The 21,443-nt window shown below is 54.5% G+C and overlaps 1 protein-coding gene across 1 annotated transcript in view; it reads left to right on the top strand.

The window, feature by feature from the left end:
- Nucleotides 1-20,836, top strand: part of LHX4 (LIM homeobox 4) — a 42,507-nt gene extending 21,671 nt beyond the window's left edge. Inside the window, exons 3-6 of the mRNA XM_067714527.1 lie at nucleotides 12,725-12,927; nucleotides 17,554-17,708; nucleotides 18,110-18,281; nucleotides 20,442-20,836. Coding sequence (XP_067570628.1) covers nucleotides 12,725-12,927; nucleotides 17,554-17,708; nucleotides 18,110-18,281; nucleotides 20,442-20,836 — 925 coding nt within the window. The remainder of the gene's footprint in view (nucleotides 1-12,724; nucleotides 12,928-17,553; nucleotides 17,709-18,109; nucleotides 18,282-20,441) is intronic.
- Nucleotides 20,837-21,443: the final 607 nt, after the last annotated feature.

Genomic DNA, 21,443 nt, shown 5'->3' on the forward strand with positions numbered 1-21,443 from the left:
GAGTGCCCCGGTGGAGGTGTGCAATACCCCAAAAGTGGGGGAGGGGGACAGAGAGGAAAGCTGGAGGTTGGCTCCCACTAGCTTCCAGCCTGTGAGACATGGTCGTACTGGTGACTGGCAGCAGAGGGCGATGTTGGTGTGTGCACAGGCAGAAAGAAGTACTGTCAGAAGGTTGCGCTCTGTGGTTGTTATGTTGTTTGAAGGGCGGGGGCTGTTAAACTCTGTCTTGCTCAGTAACATTGGCTGATTTTTGCTGTTTGTTGTTTTGACTCTTGGGTCCTTGGATCCCCTTCTCCGAAGGAAATAACATTCTGGGTCCTGAGAGCAGAGGCTTAGTTGACTCATACAGCGTGCTTCTAAGATTATTACAATTTGAATCGCAAGCCAGGGGGCCCACAGCTCCTTGGGTTGCATTTGCTGAGCAGGTCTTTTCTGGACTGTGCACCCAGCATGTGGAGGATCCCTGGCTCCTTGCAAAAGGACTAGAGCCTGGGGAGAGCAGGGATCTGGGATTTGGGCTTCCGGGTCCCCCTTTTCATCACTGATTTGGTCCTGGGATGAGCCTGGCAGCTCCCTTACTCTGAGGCGTGGTGAAAACAGGTTTTCTGCTCCAGGAACTGGTTCAAGTGCTGGGGTCCTTAGGCAAGTTCCTTAACATCTCTGAGCTCCAGTGTCCTCGGCAGGAAAAATGGGAACGCTAACGGTGGCTGCTTTAGAAGACCTGGTACACAGTAGCATTTCGCAAAGGGGAGTTATTTTATCAGTGGAGTGGTCTGGTGAACCCAAACGGAGCTTGACCGAATTCCTGTCCTGTGTTTTACAAGTTGTCAGCAAACAAGTGACTAGGCCTTCCTGAAAACCTCATTCCCTTATCTGTTAAGAGGTGACATTCTAAGCCACAGAGTTGCATTTCATAGCAACTCTGTGGGTTAGAATGTCACCTCTGTGGGTTAGAATGTTGCATTTCATAGCAACTCTGTGGGTTAGAATGTCACCTCTTAACAGATAAGGGAATGAGGTTTTGGAACGTGCGGGCTCAGCCGCTCCGCGGCATGTGGGATCTTCCCGGACCGGGGCACGAACCCGCGTCCCCTGCATCGGCAGGCGGACTCTCAACCACTGCGCCACCAATGGAAGAAGATAGTGTGTGAACTGTGTCTAGCACTGCTGGGTGCTTCATGCTAGGTGCTGTATCTCTGGGTTTCTGGCCCTGGATGTGTTCACCTGACCTGCGGCCATGGAGGACCAGCTGGCAGAGCTCTCCCTCGGGCTGGGCCTGAGCTGACCTCTCCTGCCCGCTGTTCCCTCCAGCTTTGAGACCTTCCCACTGAGATGACTTTTAAAGGCCAAAACTCCTCAGATGGAGGCGGGGGTAGCCTGGCAGGTGGAGAGGGTACATGGCAGTGGGCCGGTGACAAAGATGCCATGTCAATTTACATGAAGACTTGAGAAACAAACCAGTGATTATTATAATATGAAAACAAACAGCTATAGAACCAAAGAAAGGGCAAGAGTCCGTGTATGTTTTTAAGGCAAAGCACAGCCTTTAAGAACATCCCAGGCTTGAGGGGAGCTTCAAGCCACGCCCTGGCCGCCAGGTATGTGTGCTGGCATCTGCCTGCCAGAGGGGGCCGTGGAGAAGAGTCGGAGGTATTCTGGGGTGACTGCCACTCTGGGGGTGTCTCCCTGCCCCTGAGGCCCTCACCTGCCTGACACTGCGGGGACCCAGCGGGATGGAGGGCTGCTGCGCCGTTGTCACTGGGGAGCTGTGTCCCCTCCCCCAGCCGGTCAGTCTCCAGGCGGCTGTCAGCCAGGGGCAGGTAAGCGGCGTCCTTGGGAGCCCGGGAGCTGCTGATTTATCCCTGCAGTTCAGAACAGCCTGTTTCAGCTCCGGCACGCTCTGAGTTTGGCCCAGCTGCAGGGTAGTTTTGCTGGCTCTGGCCAGGTCTTCGTTAGTGACCTTGGGCCAGTCACTCCGGTGACCAGGGCCTCCATTCCTCAGCTGGGCAGACGCCCACAGGACATCGGGCAATATGGGCCTAATGGGCCCATAAGGGCCCAGAAACCTCTCTCCGAGGTGGACGTTGAAGAGGGAGCAGGCGCTGGGTTTGAATCCAGGCCCAGTGTGAATTTGGGGCATTAGACCTCTCTGAGCCTCACTCTCCCATCTCGAAAAAGGGATGGGAATAAAAATGTCTACTTTTCACAAGTTACTGTGAGGACTGAGTCAAATGAAGTGTTCAGTAGCCGTCATTATTGGCAGCTATCCCTATGAAGGCCGTGGTGGCATATCTATGTAGGGAGGAGAAAAAAAGAGAAAAGGAGGGTCCTGGGGCAGAGGCTACAAAAGGCCTTGGGCCAGACAGGGGTCCTGGGGAGGGAGGTGGGGCCTGTCCAGTGGCAATGGCAGGTCAGGTGATTGGAACAACTGTCCACCTCTTGGTGTGCGGAGCTGCCGTGAGTCTTCCCCACAGGAGACCATCCCTCCCTGTGTGGTCCAGAGCTCCGTGGCAGTGACCGCAGCCCTCAGCCTTCGCTTCCCACAGCTGGGCTCCCAGCTCTGGCGGGAGGGTCCCGCCTGTGCTTGTGTGGCCGCCTCTAGCTAGCTTGTACTCTGTTGCCCCAGGAAGAGGCCACTTCAGTTCTGGGGTTGGTTGTGGTCCCATCTGGGGCCAGGTTCTTGCTGAGCCACTTGTTATTTTTGATAACCACACACCTGTTAGGACACACACACACACACACACACACTCTAGCAAAATGTGCTTGAAGATCTCACAAGGGGAGGGTCTCTTTGACGTGTGACTTTCCATAATTTCCGAATAGTTTATAGTCTAATTCCCTCGCTAAGCAAATTAAACCTCTTAAGGTAACGATCAGATGGTCCAGATAGTAGCCGTGCATGTGGACATTTGTAAGATTCAAACACTGGTGGGACCAGGGCCCACAGTCATTTGCAAAGGCCTGTAATCAAGGCAGAAGCAATTACTTAGCTGAGCAGTTCCCCCTGGGACCTGAGGCGGTATATCAGGCTGTGATGAGTCCAGGGATTATCTGTCTGCCTGCCCCAGAGGCCTCCCGTTCAGCGGTGCCTGCCCGCCCTCCCAGAGCCCAGGCTCTCAGTGAAGGCCTCCTGACATCTCTGGAACCTGCATACTGGAGACCTTTCTGCCTTGGGAGAATCTGTTTGGAAACAAATAGTTGCAAATCAGCCTGGGAGTCAGATGGCATCTGGGCTGTAGGAACATGGTCCCCAGGCAAAGAGGGATGGGGTGACCTGGGAATGGGAGATGGGGGCAGCTTAAAACACACCAGCTGGCAGCAGCAAGTCCCGTTCTCTTAATCACTGGGGCTCAACCTCCTCCCTCCTTTACTTCCCACCCACAGCCATTCAGGTACCGGGACATGGGGTCCCACCTCCAAAGGGCCTCTCTTTCCATTCCCACTGCCTCTCTCCTCTCTCCGTCCCCTGTCACCACACCTCTGCACCGCTGGAAGCTTTTCTAATCGGCTGTCCTTCCCCTCTCGATCCCCTCTCTGCCAGTCTGTGCCTTCCTGCTGCAGCCCATCTTTGGCCACGTTGCCCCCATGGCTCCTGAATCTCCCGAGCCCAGTGCTCAGGAACCCGTGGCCTGGCTCCACCACGTTTCCTGCTGTTTCTCTGGCCGAGGTCACACGAAGGTCCAGGGAGAGCCAGTCTCTGACTTGCCGATCTGGCTCCTGGGGTCCGTTGGTGCCCCTGGAAGCGCCGCTTTCGGAGAAGCCACAGACCAGCCTTGGACCCTGTGGCGGGCATCATGGGTCCATGCAGCGGGCTGGCTGGGGGTATGGTGGGAGGGGGTGGGATGGGGCCTCTGTCCCCGAACGTCCATCCTGCTGCCTGTCCCCGTGTCTGCCGCACCACTGTTGAGAATGAGTCCTTAGGTCTTGAAGGGCTCAAGAATCAACAAGCAAGCTGCAGATGCTGTGAGAGGGCCAAGAGCGTCCATTACGCAGGGTTTCTCAAAGAATGGTCCATGCCACAGCTGTACTGGGGTCATCCGTGTGGGGCTTGTTAAAAGTGTGGGTTCTGGGCCCAGAATCAGGAGTCTGGGGTGGCAAGCATCCCAGGTGGCCCTTCTGCACAGGGTAATTCGGTGACAGCTGGGCTAACACCTTGGCAGAGAAGAATTAGTCTGGAGTAAGGAGAGCCGATTAGGTGCCTAGAGGAGAGGAGTGGGAAGGAGGGACGATGTTGTTGGGACAGCTGGCAGCCTGTCCCATCTGTGAAAAGGGAATAATAATAGCTACCGATAAGGGCTGTTGTACGCTTTCAATGAAATAGCTCACGTGAAATCCCCTGGTGCCTACTGACTGCTTAATGCATGTTCACAAAAATTAGGAGAGATGGGCTGCACTCTCGTAGAAGAGGGTCAGATCCTACACGTCCCATTGCCTCTTGGGAAGCAAATCTCCCCCCAGCAGGGAAAGCGGGGAAGGATGGCTGGGGGAAGGGAGAGTTGGGCTGTCGACCTTTTTCTGCCACTAACTGGGCTGTGTGATCTTGGGCAAGCCCCTGACCCTCTCTGGGCTTCCCCAGTTTGCTTCTGTGTTAAATGAGGAGGTTGGACTAGGTCACTGGTTCTAAAGCTTTTCCCGTTGTATTCATCTCAAAGTAATATTGAATGCTTGTTGAAAAGAAAAACATTATATTAAAAACAAAAAGCAGAGCCTGAGGGGCAGTTCTGGTGGGCCTGGGAGCTTTATGTGTGAGTATGTGTATGGGGGAGCTGTGTCCGTATTCTCTAAGGCTCTAACATTCTCCGGTGTCAGGCCTTCTCCAAATATGGCCCCCGTTTATGTCTGGAGAAGGCTGACCGTTCTGAGCCAGAACTCTGTGTGCCGTGACATGGCTGTGGTGGTGATATATGTTGGAAATATTGGTACATACAGTAACAGTAAATATCAGCGACTTACCTGTCAAGTGTGGTGATAGATAAAAGAAATACATGGAGGGAAGTGTCAACTGGGAAAAAAATATACAGCCAGCAGTAAATCACCACCAAGCAATTAAAGCATAAAATTAAGTTGTGTGGTATTTTGTTTCCTCGGGACAGCGCACCGCACTGTGGCAGCTCCTACACATGGGAGGCTGGCGTGGGCCCGGGCTGGCTTCCACTGACTGCTCTCAGCGGCCCAGAGAAAGGAAGAACATTGGGTTCAAATCCCAGCACCACGGTCTATGGCTGTGAGGCCCCTGGCACGTTTCTTACCCTCTCTGAACTTGTTTCCTCATTTACAAATGGGGGAATTGTGCATTAATGCATACCATAGGAGTGGGTCATTCACTACGTATGACCAAATAGTCACTGAACACATATCCCGGGCCAGGCACTGCTCCAGGCGCTGGGTCCACTGGTGAACCAAACAGATCCAGCCCCGCTGTCACGGAGCTCGTCTTCTAGAGAGGGGAAAAGACAATACGATAAACGAACGAAATGCGCAGTACCTGCGTGGGAGATGAGTGCTTTAGAGAAGGGAAAGGAAGTGCTGGGGTGGGGTGCAGGGGAGGTGGTTAAGGACTGCCCCCTGAGAAGGATACATCTGAGGGGAGACCTGTAGAAAATGCAGCAGTGAGCCATGTAGATATCTGGGGAAAGAGCTCCGAGCCCAGGAAGCAGGCCGGGTGGTGCAGGATTGTAGAGGCCAGTTAGGGGACTTTGGCTTTTACTCTGAGTGAGAGGGGAGCCCCTGGAAGGTTTTGAGCAGGGGAGTGAGATGGTCCGACTCAGGGTCACCGTGTGGAAGATAGATGGTGGGGCAAGGGCTGTAGCCAGGGGATGCTTTAGGGGAGCTGTGGGCAAGGGGAGAGCGTGGCCTCAGCTGGGGAGGCAGTGGTGGAGACGGCGAGGGGTGGTCCGGTTCTTGGCATAATTTTGAGTGGTGCCAATGAGATTTGCTGACAGATCAGATGCGGGTGTCCGAGGCTGTCGGCCTGAGCAACTGGAAGAATGAAATCACCCTTCTCTGAGATGGGGAAGGTCACTGGAGGAACAGAAACATTTGCAATAGATGTTTGTTTGAGCAAACATCTGGTTGCCCATGAAATTAGGGTTAAGATTGGCTTTTCAATTCCTGCAAAATGTGCTGTTGGGATTTTGATAGGAATTGCATTAAATCTGTAAATCCCTTTGAATAGTATTGCCATATTAACAATATTAAGTTTTTAAAGCCATGAACATAGAATATCTTTCCATTTGTCTTGGTCTTTTAAAATTTCTTTCAGAAATATTTTGTAGTTTTTAGTGTGTACGTCTTGCACCTGTTTGGTTAAATTTATCCTAAAATATTTGATGATTCTTTTTGATGCTATTGCAAATGTTCCTGTTCCTGAGGAACAGATGCTGGGATCTGCATCTGGATCAGGAGTTTGGTCTTGGGCGTCCAAGTCGAGATGCTGAGGACGTCATGGGATGTACCCGTCTGGAGTTGGGTGGGGAGGTCTGGGCTTGGAGGTGGAAGTAGAATCCCTAGGGGTGTAGGGGGGGACAGAGAAGAGGTGTGGGAGGTGGAGGAGGGGCTGTCCGAGGAAGGAGCAGACCCAGGAGAGTCGGGTCCAGAGGCCAAGTGAGCGCAGCGTTCTAAGGAAGAGGGATGGCCGATGTGGTAGAAGGTCAGGGAAGATTAGGCCTGACCACTGGACTCAGCGATGCCAGGGCCGCGCTGACCTGGTCAAGTGCAGTTGGGGTTGATATGTCGGTGGCACCTTGCCTGGAGCGTGTATTATTCAGGGTTTTCCACAGAAATGCAACCAACAGGGTGTGTGTCGGGTGTGTGTGTGTGGGGGGGTGTGTGTGTGTAAAGAGATTTAATTTAAGGATTGGCTCACAAGATTTTGGAGGCTGAGAAGCCCCAAGATCTGCAGTCAGCAGGCTGGAGACCCAGGAGAGTTGATGGTGTAAGTCCCAATCCAAAAGATGGCAGGCTCGAGACCCAGGAAGGGCCAGCATTTCAGTTCGAGTCTAAAGGCAGGAAAAGACCGATGTCCCAGCTCCCGGCAGTCAGGCAAGGGGAGTTCACTCTCACTCTTGAGAGGGCCAGCCTTTCTGTTCTCTTCAGGTCTTCACCTGATTAGATGAGGCCCATCGCATTGAGGAGGGCAATCTGCTTTACTCTGTCACTGATTCAGATGTTAATCTGTCCAAAACTGCTTCCAGACACACCCAGGAAAATGTTTGAGCAAACATCTGGTTGCCCATGAAATTAACCATCGGAGTAGATTCAAGAGAAGACTGAGAGCAGGGGCATTAGAGACCCTGCCTAGAGACCCGTCTTCTGAGGGATTTTGCTCCAAGGGGAGTAGAGAAAGAGCTGGTAGATGCAAGGAGGTGTAGGGTCAAGAGAGGTTTTATTTTTGTAAGTGGCAGAACTATTGATAATAGCATGCTGTATGCTGCTGGGTAGATGTGGTAGAGAGGGGAAGTTAATGATGTGGGCGGCAAGGGGGCCAGTTGCTGGGTGAATGATCTTATTAGGCAGGAAGGAGCGGACTCTGCGCCCAGGCGGGCGGTCGGCCTTGACCAGGAGCACAGCCGAGTCAGCTGTAGGAAGCCGAGAGACCTGGGCAAGCGGCGGCGGGGCGGGGGTGGGGGGTGTGTGTGGACGGGACCATGGGAGGGCCTGGCAGGCCTTTGCTTAGAGCTCCGTTTTTCTCCTGGAAATAGGAAGCCGGGCCGCCAGCTGAGACGGAGGATGAGGGGCCTGAGAGAGAGAAGGTATGGGAAGGTGGGGGGGGTTAATGCACTAGGGAAGTGCCCTGTGCTTTCCCGGGCCCTCTTGAGGTCCAGAGCCTGCGTTTAAGGGGAGCCCGGTCAGGGAGGTGGTAGGTTTCCCTCGGCGCTGTCAGACACCCGGTGCTGCATGGAGGAAGCAGAGGACTGAGAGCGGGGCACAGGTTCGGGGTGTGGGCGCGAGAGCGATTCCTAAGGTGGACCACGGAGTCTTTGCTGGGTAAGGGGGGGACGTGAGGCCACGAGGGGAGGGAGGGGCAGTGAGAGGGGCTGGGTTGCAGGGCTGTGGGCGTCGGGCTACTGCAGGGACTGAGCTGGAAGGACAGGACGGTGCAAAGGTTGGAAGTTATTCCTGGAGGCGCTGCAGTTCCTGGTGACACGGTCCGGGGCGGACCATGGGCATGAGTGGCTGAGGAACGGGGGAGGCCATGCCTTTCAGGAGAAGAGGTCAAGGATACGAGAGGGCAGGGGCAGGAGGGACTCTGGGGACACTGATGCCACTGAGAATTATGGCAGCAGGGACGGTGAGAGCCACAGTGACCCAGGAGGGAAACTCGCCCCGGGGTGGGGCGTGGGCCGGCGTGACAATGACTGCCCCGGGGAGGTAGCGGTGTGGCCTGAGGGCCAGTTGCGAGGATCAAGTGAGGTTATGTACCATGTGGGCACACGGCAGGTGCTTGGTAAACGGGAGCTGCTCTTTAATCGTGTTGGTGACCAGAATATGGTACCTGGCCTGATGGTAGGTCAGAACTTAAAATCAGGAATGTGCTGGAACATCTGTGGTGTAGGATTTACATGCACCTGTTTCTAGAAGATGTGGTGCCTGCCAGGCCTGCCTGTCACCCTTCCTGCAGTATCCAGACACCCTGAAGTGGACAGTGGGCCAGGCAGGCCTGTCGAGAGCAGCCGGGGTGGACAGATGAATGGGCAGAGGGAACTCAGGCTGAGCATGGAGCAGAGGGCGAGGCCAAGGACACAGGCCTGGCCCTGTTCCCAGGGTCGGGGACAGCCCCTGAACGTCAGCCATGACGTCTGGTGCATTTCCGGAAGCCCAGGCCCCTCACACCTGAGCTACAGGTGCAGGAAGGTGTAGATAGGACCAGTTGGTGTGTTGAGGTGAACGCTGCGGGGGAAGCTCTTGGGGCAGCCCCGCATCGCAGGCCGGGGAGCCGTGTGCTCGGCGGCTCAGAGCAGCTGGGGATGCTTGAGGGGCACAGGGCCCCTGGAACCCACTTCCAGTCCAGAGTAGAGGCACCACGGCTGGCTGCTCCGTGATGTTTGCTGCCTTTGATGCCCACCGTGCGCCAGCTGTGCCGTCAGAAGCACCGAGTTCAAATCCTGGTCTTTTTACTCTTTGCCTGTGTGAGCCGAGGCTGGCACCTCCCCCATCTGAGCCTCAGTTTCTCGTTTGTCAGAAGGCATCATAATCCCCGCCTTCCAGGTTGGGCACTCAGGAGACATCTGTGGAATGAGTGCAATGATGAGAGCAAAGTGGGGTGGAAAGTTTATGTTTTCGTACACTTCGGGCCTCATTTCACCGGGGGGTTCAGTTCCCTTCTTAGGAGAGCTTTTGCCGGGAGCTGCAGTTATTACGGTGAGTGCTAACCCTTCCCCTCCTGCTTCGGACACGTGCTTGAAGGAGCAGTTCGTGCACTCATTCCTCCCTGCGTGCGTTTGTTCACTCCTTCGGTGGGTCTTTGTGGCTTGCCTGCTGCTCGTTGGGCAGAGAGAAGAGCATAGCCAGTGACGTTGCTCTGAGTAACGTTAGCCATGAGCAAGTCCTCCCTTGTGTCTTCTTTGTCTTTTGGATCAGCTCCAGCTGCTTTCCCCGGGGAGACCGGCCGTCCCTGAAGGCCTAGCGGGCAGGGTTGACCAGAGAGAGATTGTCCTTCTGGTGAGCAACGCCAGTGCAGTTTGCACCCGCGCGGGCAGGGCCCTGCACACGGTAGGGGCTCAGCGATAGGACGAAGGGAATGCTGACTAGAAAATTCCTCGGAAGCCTCTTCCTTGGCCAGTGTCCTGCTCGGCCCCCGCCCCCAGCATCCTGCAGATTTGGTCAGGTTGGTTAGACTCTTGGTTCTGTGGAGCAGCCAGGTTCACAGTTTTACCTGGTTTTGGACCCGGGAGTTTTAGCCGCGGTCGTCTCATTATTGCTCGTCACAGAACAAGTTGTGTAACCTCTCCAGGCCGTGGCTGCCTCACCTGTGACTCTGGCTGGTCTGAGATCTGGACACTCAGGACAGTGTCGTCATCACATCTGCAGCCCTACAGGACGGCGCCTTATTCTGGGCTCGCTGGCTCTGACCAGAAGTTGGGGTGGGGAGCCCCTCAGGACTGGGCCATGCTGGGAGAGCCCTGTGGGCCCAGGGGGTGCATGCAGTCCCCTCGCTGAGGGTCCCGCTGGCCGTGCTCCAGGGGAGAGGGATTATAAGGGGCAACTTCCACTTACCATCGGTATAAATCCCACAATCAGGAAAATTGCTTCAATTGCTAAAAAACACCGGTGGGAAAGTCCATTTATTTTTCATTTTTCTTGTGCACTTGCCACCCTCACGCATGAATCACTGTCGGTATGTAGATTAAATTTATACCCTCGTTATCTTTCATGTCTCTGGGGCTCTGGTGTCAACTAGGTTTCTGGTTACGGAAAGCCACAGCCTGCATTTTAGTGGGGAGAGGATGTGGCCCTGCCCGTGGGCGGGGCCGCTGCAGGGTCTCCACTCTGTTCTGGAGTCTGCTCAGCCCTCCTCCCACCCCCCCTCCTGCCCCCACCCCTGGTCTCCACCCCGTGACTCGGCCACAAAATAGGACTTGCTTTTTGGAACATTCTAGTTCTTCTCTGGAGCTGCTTCTGCTCCAGCCTTTGCAGCAAAGGATTTGGACCCTTGGGTTTCGGTGGTTTATTTGGGAGGGTTTTGCAGTGAGCAGGATTGTTTCATTTTGAACACCTGCTTTGTGAATTGGCCTGGACTGGATAGCAAACTACAGGCAATTTGAAAACACACTCTAGTAACACATAAACAGGCTTCCTTTCTCTTTGTCCTTCAGACACACACACACACACACACACACACACACACACACACACACACACACACACCCCACACACACACACACACACACACACCCCACACACACACACACACACACGAGCTGGGTGCCTGCCTGCCTTCCTCTCTAATACAGGCGACATGGTTAGACAGCAGCTGTGGAAGCAGCCTGGTTCTCACCTGTGCTCTGGGAGGTTCAGAACCATCTAGGACTGACAGTAGACTTTGTTCTCCATTCTCAGATTTAGCCATCTCCTTGCATAATCTCTAAAATCATGGTTCTTTATTCACTGATTTATTTTTCAACAAACTTGATCTCTACTTTTCTGGGTCCTGGACTTGAAATCTGATGAAACCCTTGAAACCCTTTGAAAATTTGTTGAAAGTCCAGGCCCCCCCTCCTGATGCACAGTTTTGAAAAAACTCAGGGGTAGTTGACAGAGCCCGTCCTGAGCTCTGGGCTGAGAACCCCTGCTCTAAAGAGGCCTTCTTCCATGCATGCCACCGTCCTCACAAAACCGGGGGGCATTCCAGGAGTTCAGAAGCCTGGGGTCCTTCCGAGCCAAACAGCTCAGGCCCTCACACCCCGACACCCTCCTCAGATCTCGTCTCAGAAGAGCAGTCCCTGGGGCCACGCTCCTGGCTCTTTCGGGGTTACCCATCTAGACTTAGAGAACCCCACTTCTCTCTGTGACCCCATGCCCCCGGGATGGGGCTGAAGCCGCAGCTGGCCGTGCCTGCTCCAGGCCCCTGCAGCCCCCGGCAGGTATCATTACTGCACAAGAGACCCATCATTCTGCATTAATCTGGGATTCATCATGATAGCCATGACCATAATTAATTTATTTGGTATTAATAGGGATGAAATATGTACTGTCCTTTCAGGGGAAATCAGGCTGCCTATAAGCATTAGTTAAAAGGACCATTAAAATCAAACCTTCCCCAGATCCATTAGGCAAAGTCTTTCATCCTGAAGAAGATAAAGTTCTGCTGTGTGAAATGTCATGAATAATTAGGTTGATTGCTGTTTTAAACTCTGCCCCTTCCTCCCTAACCCTCCCACCTCCCTCCTGCAGCAGAGCCCCCCACGCACCCACCGCTTCATCGTCACATCTGCACTGGCCCCCAGTTCCCCTCTGGCCTCTACGACCACTGGTGTGACTCTGTGTGTATGGCCAGGACAGGGAACGGGGCTTAAATGACCCAGCTGGACTATAGTTGCAATGAGTCTACTTCTCTTCTTTTCCCAACCTTGGGCCCGGGTGGTGGGGCACCTTCCTCTTGCCTCAGTGCTGCTCCAGAAAGGGGTTGATGGGAAGAGGTCTGAGGCAGCATTTTTCAAACTGAGGTCTGCAGGCCCCGCACCTCGAATGGTGGCAGGGGTATAAAACGCAGATTCCCGGGCTCACATCTCAGGGGCTGTGCGTGGGAAGGGGACGGAGGCTGCTACGGAGGGTTTGGTGTCTGCCGGATGGAGGGGAGAGGCAGGAGAGAGAACCCATCGTGAGAGGCCCGCTCTGCGGCCGACGTGTGATTTCTCCGGAGCCCCGTGTGGACCCTGGCGTGTGGCGTCTCCCGTGGGGAGCACGGGAAGAGGCGTTTCACCTGATGCTTTATGCACATGGGTGCACATGGTTGCCCGTGGGGCTGGTCCTCTAGGCCTCTCACCATCAAGCTGAAGAAACCAGGAGGCAGAGGGCGAAACTGCCCGCTCAGTGGGACCTGGAAAATCCTACAGCCCTGCGTGAACTGACGAGCTGTTAATCGGACGGTTGGGTGGCCCAGGGGTGGAGGCCCATGGACCCCCCGGAGTGGTGGGGTGGGGGAGGGACAGATGAAAAGTGCGCGCAAGCCAGACCCCGCCTCCCTGCCGCGCTCTAATCTTTTCACGCCGCGCTGCCCTTACAGGCGCTTCGGCACAAAATGCACGGCCTGCCAGCAGGGCATCCCCCCGACCCAGGTGGTCAGGAAGGCGCAGGACTTCGTCTACCACCTGCACTGCTTCGCCTGCATCATCTGTAACCGGCAGCTGGCCACGGGGGACGAGTTCTACCTCATGGAGGACGGACGGCTGGTGTGCAAGGAGGACTACGAGACGGCCAAGCAGAACGGTAATCAGCACGGCCTCCCCCCCGGCCTCCGTGCCGGCCGTGCCCCCTGTCCTGCCTGAGTCCGGGCTGCCCACCCCTCGGAGCCCTGCTCGCCCCCTGCCTCCTCTAGAACCTTCCCAGATGCCTGCAGGGAGGGGGAACCCCCAGCCCCCAGCCCTTGGCACTTGCTGCTCCACGGAAGCATCAACCGGTTTCCGGCCGCTGAGCGCCTGCCTGTCTCGCGCGCCAGCACGTTGGCTCGGGAGCTGCTGAGGACCTTGTGCCCATCATCTCGAGGCCCCTCGCTTGGGGCGGGGCTGGGAGGGTGCTCCGTCTGCAGTGGAGCTGCTCATCAGTTTCACATATCGGGGTGCACATCTACCTCTGCACCTCAGAGGCTTCGGTCAGCAGGAGCCCTGGCATTGGCCTAGGTCACCCTTGGAACGGGTCAGCTCGGTTTTCAGTTAACTGTATTGTGTTTCCCCTCTCAGACTGTGGGCTTCTCGAGGGCAGGGCCTTAGGGGTGACGACTCTTGTGTCTCCCAAGCCCCTCATATGGGAGCAGATGCTCAGCCAGTCTCCTCGTTCAGGGAGACCCCACCATCTGAACCATCTGCTCCCGTGCACCCCGCCACCCTTCCCTGGCCACCTCAGGGCCCTGTGCACGGTCTGCACAGAAGTTCGCAGCACAGGCTGAGGCTGATGTCGGGCCCCAGCCTTTAGTAACCACCCTGGAAAGCCTGCCTTCACAGGGGCGACCTGGGCAGCAGCGGCTCCTGCCCTCCAAGGCCTTGCTCCTGGGCAGCCCTAGGTCTTTCCTGGGCCTTCCCAGGGCCTAGAGAGGGCTTGGACCCCTCCCCGCCATTCCTCAGCGCTCCCCTCAGGAAAGCCAAGCCTGACTCCCCACCTCCTGCAGCCTCCCTCAGGCTTCTCACTCACGGCTGTGCCCTCCACCCTGGCTCCGAATATGGCATTTGGCCAAAGTCAACCTGGGAATCTCAGGCGCACAAACTCGGGAAACATCCAAGGTCATTTGCCTTTGACTAGAGTTTATTTCGACTCAGGTTGTTACTGCGGAACACTTTTGTTGACGGCTCTGGGCTTGATGAAAAAACAAAGGAACAACAATTTCATGTATCTCCTTCCAGGTCTTTCGTTGATCCCCACATATATATTGTATAGATATGATCAATGCATGGAGAAATTAGTCTTTTGCTAACGAATGCAGTTCAAGGGTTTGTGTTGGTGAGGCCGCGGGAACCGAGCTCAGGCTGGGAGGGACAGCTCGGCAGGGCCTCCTCTCTCTTCTGCCCCCACCCCCAGAGTTCTGGCGTTTGACATGGACCGCCCTTCAGTCTCTTCTCCTCTTTCTGGGGCCTCTGCAAGCCTGCTCCCAGGCTCTTTGCCTTAATGTATTAATCTGCTCTGGCCCCTTAAAACTCACTCGGTGCAGTTACTTTGGAGTCACTTATGGTGTCACAGAAGATTAGGGATAAACCCTCAGCGCAGATGGACTCAGAGAGCCCAAGCTGCCTGTGCGACTCTGATGCCCTTCACCAGAGACCCCAAGGATGCAGGCCACCCCCAGGGCCAGCGGCTGCTTCTCGCAGTCAGAGGCCTCCTTTAGACCCTGAGCACGTGCAGCCCGGCGTCCACTGCTGCTGTGGATGGGTCGAGAGAAAGGGGAGACCAGCTGGGGAGGCAAGAATGACCCAGTGGGGCTAACGCTTTTATCGAGGATGCTTTGCCTCGCAGCGGACCTCTGTAGGATGGTGGAAAGACACCGAATTTGGCCTCAGAGGTTGGTGGGCATCTCTGCCGGGTCATGCACTAACTTGGGGGTTCCCCCGGCAAGTTGTGTACCTGGCTGAACCTCGGCATCTCAGCTCCATAGGGGTGGGTCAGAGCACCTGTCACACAGGGCTGCGTCCTGAGATTTCCAGAGGCTGACACTTGTGGAATGGGACGTTCCACGAGGGAGAGACCAACGTGGAAAAGAAATGCAAACAGTAGGTGAGATCTGTTGTAGGTTTGCCAGCAGCTGGGGCTTACACAGTGTTTCTGGTCCGTTCCTCCTGCCTCTGGCTGTCAGTGAGGCAGCGGCCGCTCCATCCCTTGAAATCTGGGTGCTCCTCGGTACAGCAGGGGCCTTGGTCTGCTGTGGGGCATTTGGCTCTCTCTTCTTATGTTTTAATTCCTCCTTGCTAATCTAAACCCTCTTTGAGGCTTAGGTTCCCTCGCTGGTGCTACCCAAAAGACTGAATATCAGCTATTTGTATCTTGGTGTGAATGATTTCGTTCATTTGTTAGTCTCCCTGGATATTTGCATTTTCAATATAATGAGGTGGCATTTTATGCCAGGGACAAGTGCTAGGAGACCCTGCATAATTCAAAACTAACATATTTTAAGACTAATTTTCCCATAAGAATTAATGTAAAAAGTCGAGGGGCGAGCATGTATCCTGGGAGCACATAAATCCATAACCAGTGAAGTGTATCTTTGCCTTAATGCTACTTTTTATTTTCTCAGCACTATCTCAGTCTCTCCCAGATGCTCTCTCCTAAATTAACAGCCTAGGGTATCATGGTCTTGCTTGGCCTTCCTCATAGCATTTTATCACATTTAACTTCCGTACCAAAGTTATTGATTTTCGGGTACATTTTTCAGCACGAGCACTGCCACCGCTACTTAATGAATACTTGGATGATATTGTTATAGGATATAAAAAAGATTTTAAATTATAATAATAGTGAATGTTAAAATAACAGCATAATAGTCCCCATAATCACAAGAAGAAAGTTCCGCGTACGTAGCCAGCCATGCGGAACCAAGGGGCCACCAACCCAGGATGACAGGGGTTTGTCTCAGTGGCGCTGCCATCTGGCCAACCTAATGCACTAGGCCAACCTATTTTGAAATTAAGCAATTCTCGATGAATTGAAAAAATTTTTGGTGGTTTCATTATTTCAAATTTTGTACGTAAAGACCGTATGGATATTTTTAAAGTGCACCGTTTCGTATTTGCATCGAGTTCTGTCATGCTCTTATGTCTATAAATACGGGCAGACGGGAGTGATTCCTAACAACAGAATTTAAAGAATTTTGGAGGTTTTCCTCAGTGCGTGTGCCTCAGTGGCTCTGGAATCCTTCCTCCTGGTCCTGTGTCCAGGACCCCAGGGAGGGACTTGAGTGGTGGGCTTTGAGGATGACAGTGCTCTGCTGGGGAAGAAAACGGCCCAAGGAGGAGAGAGGACTGGGGGCCTTGTCCCCCCTCCGCTGTGTGCACGATTGATCGTAGTGTGAGCCTGGGCTTCATGTCATTAAGGATGACTTAATCCTAAAACGTGCCACCCACCCAGGCTTCAGAGGGGCGAGGGGACTTGCCCATGCACTCACTCAATGAGGATGGTGAACCCAGGTCTTCTGACTCCAAGAAAAACCTTTTAGAATTGTTGTGAGGCTCCTAGGCACATAAAGCTCTCAGGTCAACACCAGGCACACAGTAAACACTTAATAAACATTAGCTGTTTTTATTGTTGTTCCGAAGAGAGGGTTTTCTTGGGTGGAAAGGAAGAAAGGTAGGAAGATAGGCATGGAGCAGACCCCCTTCAAAGTACACATGTGGGAGGGGCACAAAGAACCCAGAGGGCCAGACGCAGCTGCCCATTCCCTCTTGCTTGACTCCGGGGGTGGTAGGCAGAGAACGGAAGTAAGTCTTAGTGCTGGGAGAGGAGCAAACCACTTACACCCAGTGCCTCTCTCTGTGCCTGACTCTGACTGAGAATAAACAGCCCCACAGGAACTTGATGCTCAAAATCCACTGAAGACAGTTGGTCAATCAGCATGTTGTCCTGAACACTCTTCAGACCAGTGTTTTTCCAAACATGTTGACTATGATCTACAGTAAGAGACTCATTTTATGTTTCAGCTCAGCACACAGATTCATACAGCAAGCATTGATCAAGTTTCATGAAACAATACTCGCTCTCATCTGCCTCGTCCATCCCGTCCCAGCCCATCCCATCTCACTCCATCCCATCCATTTTATTTCCTCTCTTAGTTTGCGATCAACTAAATTGACTTCACAACACACTAGTGGGCTCTGACCCATAATTTATGACCACTGCTTAGGTGAATAGTGAATGTACAGGTCACCCCTGCTATGAGCCCAGGGCTGTGGCAAGGCAGCGAAGCCGTGGGTGGGACCTGGGGGAACGGACCTTCCCGATGGGAGGAGGGGCAGGCGTCTGGGGCAGCCCAGAGCACAGACTTCATTCTGACTCCTTCACCTTTGCAGCCTTGGCAGTAACTCACATGGTTGGCCAGTCAGAGTGTTTGTCGTGATGGGGAAACGCATGGAATGGTACACCTTCAGTCTGAGGAAAGCCCCTGTGTGGCTGGGCTGGCAGGGGAGAGGCAGGGAGCTGAGGCAAGGAGGACATGGTCCTCACTTTTCAGTGACTCAGAGGGCCTGTGGGCTCCCTGGGGTTTGGGACCACGCCCCTTTGGTATTCCCCCATTTTCCCTCACTCTTGGCCATAGCAGGCAAGATTACATGGGGAGAGGAGGAAGGCGGGTTGAGACCCAGCTGCTCCAGATGGGCTTCCAGTAAGCCCACTTCCAGTAAGAAGTGGTTTTCATTGCAGATGACTCAGAGGCCGGAGCTAAGCGACCCCGGACCACCATCACGGCGAAGCAGCTGGAGACATTGAAGAACGCCTACAAGAACTCCCCTAAGCCCGCCCGGCACGTGAGGGAGCAGCTGTCCTCGGAGACAGGCCTGGACATGAGGGTCGTACAGGTGAGACACCAGCCACCCTGGCCCCCGGGCCTCCTTTGCTGACCGGGAATCCCAGGCCCGGCGCCACCCAGGCCGGGCCTGGGGCAGGGGTGGAGGCTGTCCTGCGGGTCCCTGCATCTGTGCCCTCCACGTGAGGGAGGCTTCGGGAGTGGTACCCATGGCACCTCATCAGCGGTGTCGCTGATCCCCTGGGGGAGTTGGACTCAGGGCCACAAGCCCCGTTAATTTGCCGAATCAGAGGCAGATTTCTGAGGCCCAGGCAGGGGGAGTGGTGGGCACGTCCCATTCCTTGCCCTGAGCTCTGCTGAGGCTTCGGTCTTTGTCTTTTGTCTCGGGGACCCTGGGGGCTTTGGATTCGTGGTGGACGCCCCCCGAGATTGTCCCTTGTGCTTGTGTGGCAGGTTTGGTTTCAGAACAGAAGGGCCAAGGAAAAGAGGCTGAAGAAGGACGCGGGGCGGCACCGCTGGGGGCAGTTCTATAAGAGCGTCAAGAGGAGCCGGGGAGGCAGCAAACAGGAGAAGGAGAGCTCGGCAGAGGACTGTGGGGTTAGTGACAGTGAGCTGAGCTTCCGAGGTGAGCAGGGCTGCCGGGGCGAGGCCCAGGCCCTAGGAGAGGCCCCTGGGAAACTCATCCCCGATGCTCACGAGGGGTCTTTCTGGAGGCCTGGCCACCTCCCTCCCGAACACAGCCCTCCCTGCAACTTGGGGTAAAGGGCAGGGGGGAAAGGGTAGTGGCCCTTCCAGAGGGGACAGGGCAGAGGAAACCAGAGCTCTGCTGCAGACACATGGAAGCCGGGTTCCCAGGCCCATGGGCCCCAAGGCCTCCCCTCCTTCCCTGCGGCCCGGGGCTGCCTCACCAGCCCACGCAGCTGTGCAGGACAGCTGTGTCTCTGCCTGCACCCTGAGCCCCCCCTCCTGCATTTCTCCCCTCGGCCGGGGCACTGGGCTCCCTCCCATGACCCCCTAGAGTGAGCCCCCTCCTCTCCTGGCGGTGGGAGGATATGCTGAACGGGCCCTTTGCCCCGGGAAGTCAGTATTGTGAGCGCACGTGAGGTGGGGACCGGCCTCATTCTGAAATCCCTTCCCCCACCGCTCCTGTCACCCGGTCCAGCGCACGCGCTTTGCTGCATGCGCTATGTTCAAATTTGTGCATCAGCAAAGTTGCAAATGGCTGCATGTTTTGGATCCTTCGGTCGTTTGCAGATAGCCGTAACGGTTCTCATGCAATGAGTCCTCAAATGTGGAAGGTCTTCTGTTGTGGGGCGAAGGGAAGAGTCCTGAGCTGGGGGATCAGAAATCTGGCTTCCGGTTATGGCTCTGTCAAACGGATTCACTTCTCTCGAGCCTCAGTTTCCCCATCTATAAATGGGGAATAACCACATCCTTGCCCACCTCGCAGTGTTCTTGGGGATCCATGAACACAACTGACTGGGAATGTGTTTGGGGAAAGCTCAGCACATTTTCACACTTGGAAGACACGACCATCCCCTTTAGGGAGCCGTGGCTACCACAGAGGGCCCTGGTCGCATGGGGTGACAGGTGTAGGCAAAAGGCCAGGTAATGGCCGTTTTACAGTGGAGCTGAGCCTTCAACCCCTGCCCCCTCTAAAGGGCATGACTCCCCTCCCCCTCTTCATTTTTATGGATGGGGTGAGGGACAGCCTAGGGCAGGTCGTCAGAAGGGATGGGTGTTGAAGTCCACTCAGGGGTGGCCTTGGTAGGAATGGATGCACAGGCCCAGGTGGGAATAGAAAGGAAGTCTGTGGGGCGGCAGATGGCATGAGCTGCCCGCCAGGACCGTGATGTCCTGAGAGGACTGTAGCCCAGCCCAGAGGTCTGCCCGTGGGGCCCTGGGGAGGGTTCAAGGGCCCTATGCTCACCTTCCAGGCCTCTTGGCGGGGGAGGGGGAAAGCCACTTAATCTCCTCTAAGCTGCTGAAATCAACGTCTGGAACATACAGGATTGTTAAGTCTTGTTTCATAGCTCCTTTCTGTTGGGTGCAGGTGGGTCCCCAGGTTGACATATCATTGGTCTCTCCAGGTAATTATATAATCTTCTTTTTCTTAAGACTAAAATTGCTCACTTCGGTCGGAGAGAGGAATTCTTCCCGGTGGCAAAGGTTCCATTAGATCCCCTTAATGAAATTCTTCATAAAACAAGAAGGTCATTTGCCTTAATCAGTCCAATACTTTGTCCCCAGTGAAGAGCTTATTGGTAGACAGAGAAACCAAGCACTTTAATACTGAACCTCTTTCCCAGGTAGACCAGAAGGCTTTTGTACACGTCTTAGAGAGGTCCTCAGCCCCCCTGACCGCATTGGGCCTGTTTGTTTCCCAACTAACTGAACCAAGCACTTTTCTCAGCTTGAAAACTTTCAGATGAAATCTTGTTAGCACAGAGTTTCTTCCGTTTGTGATGTGGAGAACATACGACCTCCCAAACCTCAGGCGTTCGTATTCCTCAGTGTAGCCATCTTCGTACCTGAGCACACATGGGACCAACAAACTCACCAAACATTTGTCCAGTCTTCTGGGACCTGGGCGTTTGGTCTCTGCAGGTGTGGGTTCTGTTGTTTCCCTTTGATGTGGGTCAGTCTCTGGATGCCAGGCTGACGTGTTGGCGTCTGGCTCATGCTTGGGCTTCTTTCCTGGTCGTGTGTATTCCTAGGTTGTGAAGAACAGGGGACCACCGGAGTCCTGGCGGCTGACAATAAATCTCCGTTCTTTTGTCCACAGAGGATCAAATTCTCTCAGAACTTGGCCACACCAATAGGATTTATGGCAACGTGGGGGACGTTACAGGCGGACAGTTAATGAATGGGAGCTTCTCCATGGATGGGACAGGACAATCCTATCAGGACTTGAGGGATGGGAGCCCCTATGGAATCCCCCAGTCTCCATCCTCCATCTCGTCCCTGCCATCCCACGCTCCTTTGCTCAATGGGCTGGATTACACGGTGGACAGTAATTTGGGCCTCATTGCGCATGCAGGGCAGGGAGTAAGCCAGACGCTGAGAGCCATGGCTGGGGGACCCACCTCTGACATCTCCACAGGAAGCAGTGTAGGCTATCCCGACTTTCCAACTAGCCCAGCCTCTTGGCTCGATGAAATGGATCATCCTCCTTTTTAAGCACCTCTCCTCCCCACCCTACCCGTCCTCTGGCTTGACAGAATATCTTCAAGGATCAAAAGAGACTTGCCTTTTAAGGATCAAAAGCGCGCCAATGTGAATTTCCATTATTTTCAATGGAAGTCCTCTGCCGATCCCGGGGAGGTCGCGGGACCCCACTAGGGCTTGTTTTCCTGGGAAGTGGTGGGAGAGCAGCCTCGTCTCAGAACACAGCACAGGGGCACAGAGCCCAGAGCGCTAGGGTGCTGGCTTGTTGGCTCCTCCCCCGCCCTGCTTACAGGCTTTGGCTGCACAGTGCTTGGTTGACGGCATGACTGTGTCAGGCCACCTTGCTCTTTGGGAACTCTGCTCCAACTGGAGTGTCTCGTCATGCCCCCCCGAACCACTGCTCTCACCAGAACCGAGATTTCTGAGGTAGAGGCATCACGGCCCTTGAGTATTGATAAAAGTGATTTCTGGACCACCTTAATTGAACCCTAATTTTCAAAATAAAAAGTCACTTATTAAAGGTCAGTGGAAAACTTTGATGGCCAGAGTTCGATGTTGAAAACATGCTCCCTCCTCCTTTTTTTTTTGGCTGTGAAAAATATGACTTCTTCCCTACCCA

Source organism: Pseudorca crassidens, chromosome 2, assembly GCF_039906515.1.
Source record: "Pseudorca crassidens isolate mPseCra1 chromosome 2, mPseCra1.hap1, whole genome shotgun sequence".
Lineage (NCBI taxonomy): Eukaryota > Metazoa > Chordata > Mammalia > Artiodactyla > Delphinidae > Pseudorca > Pseudorca crassidens.